Consider the following 11,911-nt stretch of genomic DNA (forward strand, 5'->3'; position numbering starts at 1 on the left):
GTGCTTCTCTGACTTTTTAAGTTAAAGTTGCCCTCTCCCTCCACCAATCCCCTACCCCCAGTAATTCCCTATCTCTTAACATTGTTTCACTTTCTTCATAGCACTTATTATTATCAAAAATTATCTTGTTTCCTTATTTACCATCCCTCTCCTCCTAAGACATAAGCTTCATGTGGCAGGAGCCTTATCTGACTTGTCCTCCTCTGCCTTCCTAGCACTTAGACTGGTGTCTGGCATCTAGTAGGTGCTCAATAAATGTTTGGCAAATGGATGAATGAACAGGGCAGCCATGACTGTAGGACTGAGAAAGGCAAAGGCCCGCCTGGGGAAGAACCAGCCCTTGGCTAGGGGAGGGAGTTGCTGAGCTTTTTGTCCTGTTTGCTCTGATTCTCTGCGGGTCTCCCGGGCAAGATTGGTTCTCTTTGAAGGCAGGCTCCTTTTGAAGGCAGGGGAATCTTTGTAACTAAAGGTGATCCTATAAATAATTAGCAACCAGTGCCATCATGGTGTCCCTAACAGGTCATGGGAGTCTGTTCTGAAGGCCTCCATCTGGGCCAGGCAGTCTTCCTTCAGTTGTGGGATCCCAGGGAGGTTGCAGTGTGGGGGTGCTCCAGTGCTTAGGACAGCATCTGTTTACCAGCAGGGGGCAGAAGTGTTTTTCACATTTTAACCACCGCCGCCCCTACTGTCCCCTCAGGTGAGTGCACCTGAGCGTCCATGGCCCTGCGGAGCCCTGTGGTTTCAGCACTATTTCAGGGGCTGCTAGGCTGGTTGGCATTTTTGTGTTAGTTGCTCAGTCACGTCTGACTCTTTGTGATCCCATGGACTGTAGCCCACTGGGCTCCTCTGTCCATGGGATTCTCCAGGCAAGCATGCTGGAGTGGGTTGCCATGCCCTTCTCCAGGGGATCTTCCCAACCCAGGGATCGAACCCAGGTTTCCCACACTGCATGTAGATTCTTTACTGTCTGAGCCACCAGGAAGATATTTTTGCGGCCATCCTTGTTGCCCGCTTCCCCCTCAGCCTCCCACCAAGCATGCCCATCGCTATGAACAAGAAGAGAGGGCCCTCGGTGAAGAGCTGATCAGGGGCAGGGGCAGGACTTCAAGGCCATGGATGAGAACGCGAATATCTTTCTGAGGAAGGGCAGGACAGCCGTTGTAGCATCTTTCAGGCTTTCTTGGCCCAGGTGGGATGCTCCCTTTCACATCTTCCCTCTTCTTTCCTGCTAGGGGCTGACCTTGTGTCAGTGGCTTGGGGTGGCATGCTCAGATCTCCCCTGTGGCTGCCAGGTCAGCCCCAGGCAGGTGAGGACACATGGGGAGGCACCGTTGATATCAGATACTGGACGAACTTTGCTTCTACCTCCACATTCTCCCCCATGGCCACCCCCATCTCTCTACACCCCCAGGGATTCCCTGGAAGCTGAGGTGACTCAGGGATTCTTAGTCACCCCAAGAGGAAAACCCTCTGGAAAATGTTTCTCATGGCAGGGAGTCACCCTGAGGAGACCCACAGCTGCTCCTAAGATAAGGGTGGAGGCTGAGCAACTGCAAGGAGGTGGGCGGGGGCGGGGGCAGGGGTGTGTGTCTCAAAGGACAGGTTCTGTGTCAGGCCTGGTCATCACAGGGGAGAATGCCCCTCAGCAGTTTTCTCAGAGGAAGTCATGGTACAGAGGCAGGAGGACTACCCCAAAGCCTCTCCTGGAGGGAACATCCCATGCAATCAGTGTGGGTCATATGCAGCGTCAGCAAGTGAAACAAGTGTTTGGTTTCCCTTCCAGTTCTTTCAGGCATGCTGTCCTGGATGCGGGCCCAGATCAAGAGGTCTGGGCCTGTGTCAGCCTCTGAGACTCTGTTCGGTTTTGGGGAAACCCAAGGGATCCAGCACTTCTGGAAGTTCCCCGCAAAGCCTTTGCTGGGGTTGGGGGTTGTTCGGGAACACCAGAAGCCACTCTGGGGGCCAAGGGGCAGACCTGAGGCTGGGGGAGAGGTAGCCGGAGTTGTGGATCCCAGCCAGCTGGGCTGAATGCCTGAGTGGGCAGGAAAGCCCTGTGGCCTTGGGCGGGTTTAGGTGAGATCTGTCCAGCCCACACCTGGGTGAGTAGGAAATCCCTTATAGCAGGGGCTTCCCTTCCATCCAGAGGTCACCACAGTGTGGCATTTCCATACCAGGAGCTTAGCTTTGGAGTTTTTCAGGGCTGGGAGGGAACCAGTTCGGCTTCCTCCTAACTGTGCAACCTTGATGAGCTTACTCAATTTCTTTGGGTCTCAGTTTCTTCATCTTAACATGGGGACAGTCGTTGCCATCTCATGGTTTTATTATAAAGGTTAAACGAGCTGATGCATGTGCAGGGCTTGGCACCATCCTGGCACATGATCTCAGGAGCTGAGGGGGAGGATGGAAGTGAGAGGGTGCCTGGGAGCACAGGGCCAGAGAGTGGGTGAGTGGGAGTGGGGCAGTGTATTCCTGGGCCCAGTGCTCTTCCCCACTGGCCCTGCTCTCCTAGCCATCACCTGTTGACCCTAAGCTCGCACCGCCTGTCCACTTCTAGGACCCTCAGAACTCAACCAGATCAGCTTCACCCACTTCCGAATGCCCTCTGACCTCATCACACCTGTGTTTTAGGGCTGCTTTGCCCTAAAGCATTCAAAAGATTCCTTATCACTTGGCCATTTAAGTTATTCCTGGTTCCTTTTGTTTATTTCCTGAGTCGTTGGTTACCAGAGGAGTATTTTCTAAGGGAAAGCACATGCAAATCAGGATACATCACTCTAGAGACGGTGTCTGTATATGAGTGTGTTGGAGTGAGGGGGGGTGGTGGTGAGGGGATGAGGAGAGTTGTTGAACAAGGATGCAGAGAAAAAGATTGGAGCCAATTAGGCAGAGAGCCCCCCAGATGGATGGCCCCTGACTGACCTGTGTCTTTGCGGCCAGGCCCAGCTGGAACCTTGCCAGAGTACACATATCCTCTCCTGGCTGACAGTGGTCCACGGACCTGTGACTGCATGGCCTTACCCCATGGCCTGAGAGTAGCAGCTCCCCCTGCCATGCTCCTCAACTAGTGAGTAGGGGTGGGACAGGCTGATCTGGGAGCTGGGTGCTTCTGCTGGCTCTCAGCCAAGGCTGTCACCTTGCCTCTCTTCCTGGCCCTGCCTTCTCATTTGTGCCATGGGAACACTCACCCACCACTTCTTCCATCAGACCCTGCACTTCCAGCCAACACATTGTTGGAGTCCAGGCCTTCCTGGCAGCCTATGGGGTTAAGCCTGTATCCTGAGTCCAGAGGAGGTCAGGGGATGCACAGGGATGGGAGTGGGTGGCCCTTGGGGAGGGCAAGGGGAAGTTGGGGAGAAATAATGGGCATTGGGAAGCCACAGATGAATGTGGTCATGGAAGTTGGGGTCATGGAGGGTGAGGAAGGGGTCAGAGAACAAGCAGACAGAGGGAGATGTTTGCTAAGGTGGAGGATCCTGAGGACATCTGAGAAGAAAGGGAAGAGAAGAGACAAGACCCTGGGTGGGAGCAGCAGGGATTATAGCAGCAAGGCCTCTTAGAGAGAGTCCAAGTGATGGTGCCTAACATTGGCTATCAAGTGAACCATCAGAATTCTCATAATGCCTGTTCCCCAAGGCACAGAATAACAGGATACTATTACTTTGACCCCACACCCAGAAAAGGGCAAAGAACAACGTTTACTCATTAGGCTTACGACATGTTAATCACAACTTCCATGAGTCTGGCATTTAAAGCAGCTTTTGGAAAGACTTTCAAGTTTTTTTTTTTTCTTGGGTTTTGTTTTGTTTTTTAATCTCAGGTCACACCCTCCAAAAGGTAGTGGAAATAAATTTGAATAAACAAAACAGGTTTGCTGAAAATAAAACCAGGACTCCTAAACTGCTCCAGTCAAACAGCTTCCACAAGGCCTTGCTGTCAGCCAGCGTGGCACTGAGGCTTGGCAAGCAGCATCCAGCATGTACCAGGTAAGTGTTCAGGGGCCTGGCTGGGATGGTGCTGAGTGAGGCAGGAGCAGAGATGTGGCTGGGGATGGAGGGAGCTCATGCGGACCAGATGGGGCTTGAATTAGAATCTCAGAGAACAGCTGGCAGAGGGGGCATCCAGACTAGGTGGGAGCAGTTTTCTCACTGGCCTTTTCCTACAGGCGGTGGCATTCTTAGCAATGGTCATGGGAACCCACACCCTCTGTTTGGGGTCCCAGAGGCGTTGCACCCACTGGCCCGGCTGCTGCCCCAGCAAAGGACAGAACCCCACTGAGGAGTGGCTGAAGTGGAACAGTATGCTCATGTCTCCCCCAGAGACCACCAGCCTCGCCCACCACCCAGAATCCTGCAGTTCCAGCAAGGATGGACCCCTCAACAGCCGCTCCATCGCCCCCTGGATATATGAGTGAGTCTGCCAGCCCCTGCCCCCTCCTAAACGCCTGCTCACATGCTGGTCAGGATGTGTGTGAGGGACCAGGGGAGTTCCAGCCAACTCCAGCCTATCTGCCCCCCTTTTACCTCAGGGAGGTTACCCAGTTTGGGTGTTAGACAAGGTCTAGCCCTGACACATTTTTGGTGACCTTGGGCCAATCGCTCAAGGGTTCAAAGCTTAGTTTTTTTCCATCTGTAAAATGAAATAATATTCTATAGCCTGTTGATGCAGATCATATGAAATCAAGAGTGAAAAATCTAAACTTAGTACAGAAAATGTAGGTTTCCTTCTTTTCTTCTTCTTCGTCTACTTCTTCCCCTCCTCCTCCTTTTCTATCTTTCCTCCTCCTCTCCCTTCTCCTTTTCTTTCCCCTACAATGGCTGTGTTTTTCCAATTTCTAAAAATATCATGGAATAATGTACAATATAGGAGCAATGCAGCCCAATACCAAATGTTAGTGCCTTGAGCCACGGATGGGCTATAATTATACCCTCTTTCTGCTCTAGGGGGGCAATTGGGTGGCTGGACCTCCAGGCTGTTTGTCTTTGATCATGAACTGTCTTATTCTTTCTCCATGTGCTGCCGCATATTATAATTCTCTATGTCATGGTGTAAACAAATATTAGAAAGTACTGAAATTGGGACAATGAATGAAAATACTAAAAATTAGTACTGTAGGGATCCCAAACATATTTCTCCTCCTGTCGCGCACTCTCATGGGGTATCTGTGTTTCCACCCACCGTAAGTCTATTTCTGGCTTAGCCTTGGCTTTGGGGATGAGAGGAGAAGGTCAGTGGGTAGGGAGGGGGCCAGCTTTGATTGAGACTAGATCAAGGGTGCAGACTCCAGGCCACTATGCTTTGAACTGGTCTCAGTAGCCTGGCTATCTTCTAGACTAAATCTAAAGAGGTTGGGAACCCCTGTGGGGATGCTGGGTGCCAGACGGCTGACTTGGCTGGGGTCTAGACACCTGGGCTATGAACCCTTGATAACCACTTGGGCTGGTCTTCCCCGAAGCATGTGCTTTGCAACATGTGTCACAAAAGCTGTTCCTCAGGAAAAAAGTGATGATGTCGTGTAAGTGGGGGGAAAACTGCTGCAGTCCCCACCCCCTTGGAGGTTCTCAATGTGCTCAGCACATTCACAGCGAGAAGTCTGCTTCTCACAGAGAGAAGACTCAATGTTTCCTAGAATCATTTGACCACAGACCCCTTCTGCTACAGTGTATTTATCAAGGAATCCACTCTGAGAAATGTGACACTAGCTGAGCCCCAGTTTGCGAAGGCCTGTCTGTTTGGAGGATGGTTTTCTAACCTATTGTCTGTTTCCTACTGGGTTTCTGGAGCACAGGCCTTTGGAGCTCTGACTTCTCACATCTTCTGGGGGCTATGAAACCTTTTCAGAATAAGTCAATAAGTCTTACCATACACCCTAACATGTGCTTATAAATACATGCACAGTTGGAATCTGGAGGATGGGCAGGACACGGCAGACAGTAACTCCCTCAGGGGAGTCGGGCTGGTGGGAGACAGACTGTCAGTCTTCACTTCATGCTTTCTTATACTTGGATATAAGAGCAATTTTTACTTTAAAATTAAAAAAAACATATATACTAACAATCACAAAAGGAAACCTGATGCTAGAACCCAGCATGTGTATCACATGGAACCACAGCTGGTCTGGTAGAAGCCCCAGTGGAGCTCCCCACCTGGCCCACCTCCCTCAGGGCTCCGGGACCATTTGGAAAGTCACTCTTCCATCCCCGACCCTCACAGTTCAGGAGAATAAATCCCAGGGAAGAGGGGGTGACTTGTTCACAGCCACCTGGCTTGTGGGTACCAGAGCTGGAACCAAAGCCACAGACTGACAACAGCCCTGGCATTTCCACCCTGGGTCCTCATTGCTCCTGGCCGGTCCCCCGGTCTCCCAGCCAGCCTCCTTCTAGGACCTGACTCTTGCCGCCCCACAGGTTGGACAGAGACTTGGACCGGCTCCCACAGGATCTGTACCATGCACGTTGCCTGTGTCCACACTGTGTCAGCCTTAAGACGGGCTCCCACATGGACCCCCTGGGAAACTCAGAGCTGCTCTACCACAACCAGACCGTCTTCTACCGGCGGCCGTGCCCAGGACAGCAGGGCGCCCACCATGGCTACTGCCTGGAACGCAGGCTCTACCGTGTCTCCTTGGCTTGCGTGTGCGTGCGGCCCCGTGTGATGGCCTAGCTGTGCCGACCATGGCTGGTCCCTGGGCAAACACTGGAGCTGGTTGGACAACCACCTGCTGTGGTGAACCAGGACACCCGAAGGCACAGCCCTTCCAAAGGACCACCTGTAGCAGCAGGATCTTGGGACAGGATGGGGGACTTTGGGGGGACCGCACTTTGCACTTTTTGGAGTGGATGAGAAATGCAGGGCAAATCCAAGGCAGCAGTGGCTGTTTATGGTCCCTGGAAACTGGCATCCTGTCATTTCCTTCTGGGAAAGGTCTTCAAAGCTCTGCTATGTCTGTCTCTTCTTTCCTCCCACCCCCAGCTGCCCTGGTGCAGCACAGGCACTTTCAGATATTTTTCCCTTCGCCAGTGGAGAGCCCTTCAATTCATTAGTTTGTTCGCTCCTTCATTCATTCATCAAACACTTAGTGAGCATCGACTTTGGAGCACTGACCTTAAGCCTCCGGGTGGAGTTGCTAGTCTTTTGACATGAATGCTGCTAAGGAAGAGGCTGTTATTGAGCAGGGAGAGAATTGTTCAAATAAATAATCTGTACTTAAAAGTGGCCTAATTTGTCTTTGGCATCCCTGGTGCCTGAGTATCTTGTGGTCTCCAGCCCAGTCCCATTTCCTCCCCACAGTCAGCCCTCACCTACTGCCCTCCAGAGTTTCCGCTGTGGTCCCCCCTCCTTCCCTGGCTCCCTGGCCCAGCCCTAAACACCGGGGTGGGGGTCAGGCTGCCCTCCTGGCATACTGGAGAAACAGAGGCCCATTGAGGCACTGCAGCAGGCACACAGCGCCCCCTTGTCCCCCCAACAATCTGCCTTTGTCCTCAGTTTTGGCTGCTACAGCTTGGTCCTGAGGGGTGCTGCCTGGGCCGGGCTCCAGCTCCCACCCTCCCTAAAAGGAAAAGAGAGAAAGGATGGCGAGGAAGAGGGTTAAGGTTATGGACGGGAGGACGCAAACTTCCTCAGTCTTGGGTTTTCGGGGGCTCCTAGTCTCGCCAGCAGCAGCGGTCTCGCCCATTTCTTGGCTCACCTCCCAGCTCCTCCCGGTTTCTCCGCAGTCCGCCCCCCCCTCCCCTCCTCCCTTCCTCCTCGGCGGGTGGGCGGGGTCAGGCTTCAAGTAAGAGGAGAGCTGACCCCTCCCCTCTTCCCCGCCCCTCTTCTTCCACGTGCCTCCTGGGGACCAGTGCAGGCCCCAGCAGGGCACTCTGGGCAGCTGGGTGAAGGCCCATCTGGGCAAGCACCCCCCCCCCCGCCCCCACCCTGCCGCCGCCTTCTCTGGGGCCCCACAGCAGGCCTGCCCGCTTCACTTGCAGGTTCCTCGCAGTGTCTCTCCTGCTCCTGTCTGCTTCCCCATCCCACCAGGTTTCCATCTTCCTGTTTTCCTTCCTGGGCTGGTGGCAGTGGGGGGCTGAACCCGGTGGGCCTCCTGGAGATGTTCAATGCTTGGAGTCGTCGGGATCGGCCCCCCGAGGCGGGGACAGCTGCAGGGCTGGAGGGCTTCGCGGTGGACAAGACCTTCCTCTCCTCCCTCAAAGGCATCCTGCTGGAGACTGAGCTGGTAACAGCCACCTCCCCAGCCTAGAGCTTCACCTCCCAACCCCCTGGCCCCTCAGGGCTCACCCCTCAGGAGCCTCCCTCCCCCGGCTCTCAGGACACCCCACCTGCCCCAACGACCCTCCCCGCTTCCCCTCCCCTGCCTTCTTGCTGCTCCTTCGCCTGGAGGCGGCTACAGCGGGTTTCAGTGCCTCAGGAAGGATTGAAGCTAGACAGAGGACCGCTGTCTGGGACACTGACGGAGCCTGAGGATGGGCTGGGACAGGGGTAACACCAGCCGGCCTCTCCCTGGGCTCTCATATGGCCACTTCTCAGCATGTCCAAGAAGTTCAGTTACCCGAAAGGGCAGACTTTCTGCAGCCCCACTTTATCTGTTGCCTGCTCCCTGTGAACATCTGTCCTCGGAAAGTACCTTCCCTCATTCGCTTAGCAAGACCTCAGGGTAAACTTGAGTCTTCAGTATATACCTCATCCTACATTTGAGAGCTGAGGGGACTCACGTCCACTCTGGAGCATCTGCCTTCTAATCCTTGCCTCTTGGCATGGAACCAGGGGCTCTGGTCCTTGTTAGAGGAGTTTTAGGCATCCTGGAATTGTTATGGGGCATGGGGTACCTCCTGGGGGCATAGGCTGATGTCCCCCACTCAAGGGGCTGGTGTTCCCAGTGCTAAAGGGGGACCCACTCTCTTTTGGATTTCAGAGTGGTGTTCCCCAGAGCTGTGCAGCTTGGCTAAACTGCTGGAGCTGCTGGGGCCCCCGAGCAGGGGGAGCCTGGGCTGGCAGAGGTGGGAGGCTGGAGTCGGTCCTTGATGGGCAAAGGCCCTGGGCGTGGCTCCTGCCACCAGGGTTGGCAAGACCTCTGAGGGCAGGCGGTGTGTCGGCTGGGGGAGCTTCCTGGAAAGAGGGAGGCAAAGGCCTGGATGGGCCTGTGTCCCCTCCCTGGTACACGTCCCACCCTCCGTCCTGCAGGCCCTGACCTTCATCATCTTCATCTGCTTCACGGCCTCCATCTCCGCCTACATGGCTGCCGCGCTGCTGGAGTTCTTCATCACACTAGCCTTCCTCTTCCTCTACGCCACCCAGTACTACCAGCGCTTCGATCGGCTGAACTGGCCATGTCTGGTGAGGGTTTGCCGCCCCCCGTGCTGCCTCCCCCACCCCATTCTGGGCCCTTCCATCTCCTTTCAACATTGACTTTTCCTCTTCTAGCCTCTCTCCTTTTCCTGGGTAAGCAAGGAATCCAGCCCCCATGTCCTATACTCAAACATGGCTTTGACCCCATCCTTCAGATCTGCTCCCCGATGCAGGTCCAGCCCCAGCCCAGCCCCCTGGCTTCTCATCTTGATCCCTGTCCCTCTGTGTCCATCTGCATCCCTCCCCGGGGAGCTGTGTGAGCTCTCTCTTGCTTTCTGTCTCTCAAGCGCCTTATGTTGTGTCCAAGGGTATCTCCATGTAGGGATTCCCAGTACCTGAGGGTCAAGCCGCTGACTAGCCTGGAAAACTCCAGGCTGATGCTGCCTGCCCTCTGCTTCCCTTTGACCCTGCACCCCCAACCTCCAGGACTTCCTCCGCTGTGTCAGCGCCATCATCATCTTCCTGGTGGTCTCCTTCGCAGCTGTGACCTCCCGGGATGGAGCTGCCATTGCTGCTTTTGTGAGTCCAGCCCCGCAGAATTCTCCGGCTCCCCTCCCCCACCCTGGGGACCTCTGGCTGATGGTCACACACTTCCTGTGCCTCTGTCCACCCCAAGCTCGTCAGTGCCCAGGGGCTGGCTCACACCTTGCCCCGAATCACCCACCTCCCTCTCCCTAGTGTCCAGTGGCTCGCTGGCCTTTCTTGTGGCATCCTCTTCCTGCTCCCACAGGTGTTTGGCATCATCCTGGTTTCTGTCTTTGCCTATGATGCCTTCAAGATCTACCGGACCGAGTTGGTGCCCAGGGCTGCCCAGGGTGAGTGCCTATCCTCTGAGGAGAGGAGATGCCCCCTGCCCCCCAACCCAGCTACCCCGCCCATGCCCTACCCCACCTGGCTCCATCTTCACAGGGGACCAGCAGTGACCCTGGGGATACCTGGCTTCTGAGCCCAGCCAGAAAGTGGGACAGGGGAGCCCAGACTCCTCTCCTTTGGATTCACTAGCTCCCTAGCCTACTGTCTACTACCGCAGCCTACAGTGATGGAGCCAGGCCTGAGAAGTCACGCGGACTTGTCTGTGGGGGCTAGTCTGACATTTGATGAAGCTCAGCCAGGGATGGGGTGTTATGGACTAAAGGGAGGGTGCAGGAGGAAGCTGGTTATTCCCAAATTAAAAGATTTGAATCCTACTGGTGAATCTTTTTCTTCCTCAGAAATTAGGCAGATCAGGAATGCTAGGAATATTCATGGGAATGTTGCATGGAGCAGGTCATGGTCCCTTCTCTGGGACCAGGTCTGAACAATGAGCAAGTGGGGCTTTAGACTGAAGATGCTGTTGAAGGATATCCCTTCAGCACAAAATTTCCATGCCATGACTCTTGGGTGCAAGGCTACCTTGTGGTGAGCCTGGTGGCTGGGCACCGCGGGTCCTGTGTCTGAGAAAGCACAAGCCTTCCCCAGGCCTGGACAGGAAGGCCCACCTGTCCAGGGTTGCTTGCCTGGGGCGTGTGTAGAGTTCTTCCTGGTGGTGTGGGGAGGACTTGACCCACAGGTCACCAGGGAGAGGTCAGCATCTGATGTAAGAGGGAGATTCCCATGTTACTGGAACTGGACAAGCCCTCAGGTACCAGCTGGTTCAATGCCCTCATTTCACATAAGAGAGGACATGCGCAGTTAGGGGAAGTGACCTCTTTATTTGTCACAGAGTTAGGGCTGGAGCCCGGGCTTCCTTGGTGGCCCAGCGGTAAAGAATCTGCCTGCAATGCAGGAGACCCGGGTTCAATCCCTGGATCAGGAAGATCCCTGGAGAAGGGAATAGCAACCCACTCCAGTATTCTTGCTGAGAGAATCCCATGGACAGAAATGCTTGGCGGGCTACAGTCCATGGGTCGCAAAGAGTCAGACACGACTGAATGACTGAGCACACACACAGGGCTGGAGCCCGGCACTCCTAACACCTCAACAGCTGTTCTGGATATTATATTGAGCCCCTTGAAGCTCATTAAAAATGGCCCAGCTTCATTTCCATCTCTATCCACCAACAGGGCCACCTTCCCAGGCTGCCAGCACCCCAGCAGGATGCTTCCTGAACATCTCATGAGCAGACCCCGTGCTGGGCCCCAGGGACTCAGAGGTGGCTGGCAGGCCCCCTTCCTTGAGCCTCACAGATGGGAAAGGAGACCTTCTAGTGAAGGGTAGTCACAGCTCAGAGGGAGTTTGGAGTCTGCCCTTCCCAGCCCATGAGAACCCAGTGTGGCCGGAGTGACCCTGCACAGCCTTGCAGATCCCCAAATGGCCGAGCTCCTCCAAGCTGACTTGCTCATAGCCCCTCTCCAACATTCGTGTGCCCCTGCCCTGAAATGTCTTCCTTTTTCTCGGGTGCTCTGTCCAGATGCAGGCCCTGGCCCCCAATCCCTGCCTGAACCTGAGCCCTGGTAGAGGCACTCTGCTCCCCTTGATGCTATCCACCTGCCTCTCTTGGTCTGGCTTTTCCTGCCTCCTACGTCCTGTTCTCCTGTCCTCACATCCTGGCTCCTCACCATGGCTGGTGGCCTTTCCAGGGCTAGAACCG

At 54.8% G+C, this 11,911-nt stretch overlaps 2 protein-coding genes across 2 annotated transcripts; both read left to right on the forward strand.

The window, feature by feature from the left end:
* Window positions 1–3,974: 3,974 nt before the first annotated feature.
* On the forward strand, window positions 3,975–6,697 carry IL25 (interleukin 25). The gene is made up of 3 exons (XM_061158316.1): window positions 3,975–3,983; window positions 4,088–4,407; window positions 6,405–6,697. The coding sequence occupies exons 1-3, from the start codon at window positions 3,975–3,977 to the stop codon at window positions 6,658–6,660; spliced, it is 585 nt and encodes a 194-aa protein (XP_061014299.1). The 3' UTR covers window positions 6,661–6,697.
* A 1,232-nt stretch (window positions 6,698–7,929) lies between these two features.
* CMTM5 (CKLF like MARVEL transmembrane domain containing 5) lies at window positions 7,930–10,522 on the forward strand. Its single transcript, XM_061158492.1, has 5 exons — window positions 7,930–8,212; window positions 9,178–9,330; window positions 9,769–9,861; window positions 10,073–10,157; window positions 10,252–10,522. Exons 1-5 carry the CDS (start codon window positions 8,087–8,089, stop codon window positions 10,263–10,265), a joined length of 471 nt encoding a protein of 156 aa, XP_061014475.1. The 5' UTR covers window positions 7,930–8,086; the 3' UTR covers window positions 10,266–10,522.
* Window positions 10,523–11,911: the final 1,389 nt, after the last annotated feature.

The sequence above is a fragment of the Dama dama genome, chromosome 12, assembly GCF_033118175.1.
Source record: "Dama dama isolate Ldn47 chromosome 12, ASM3311817v1, whole genome shotgun sequence".
Taxonomy (NCBI): Eukaryota; Metazoa; Chordata; class Mammalia; order Artiodactyla; family Cervidae; genus Dama; species Dama dama.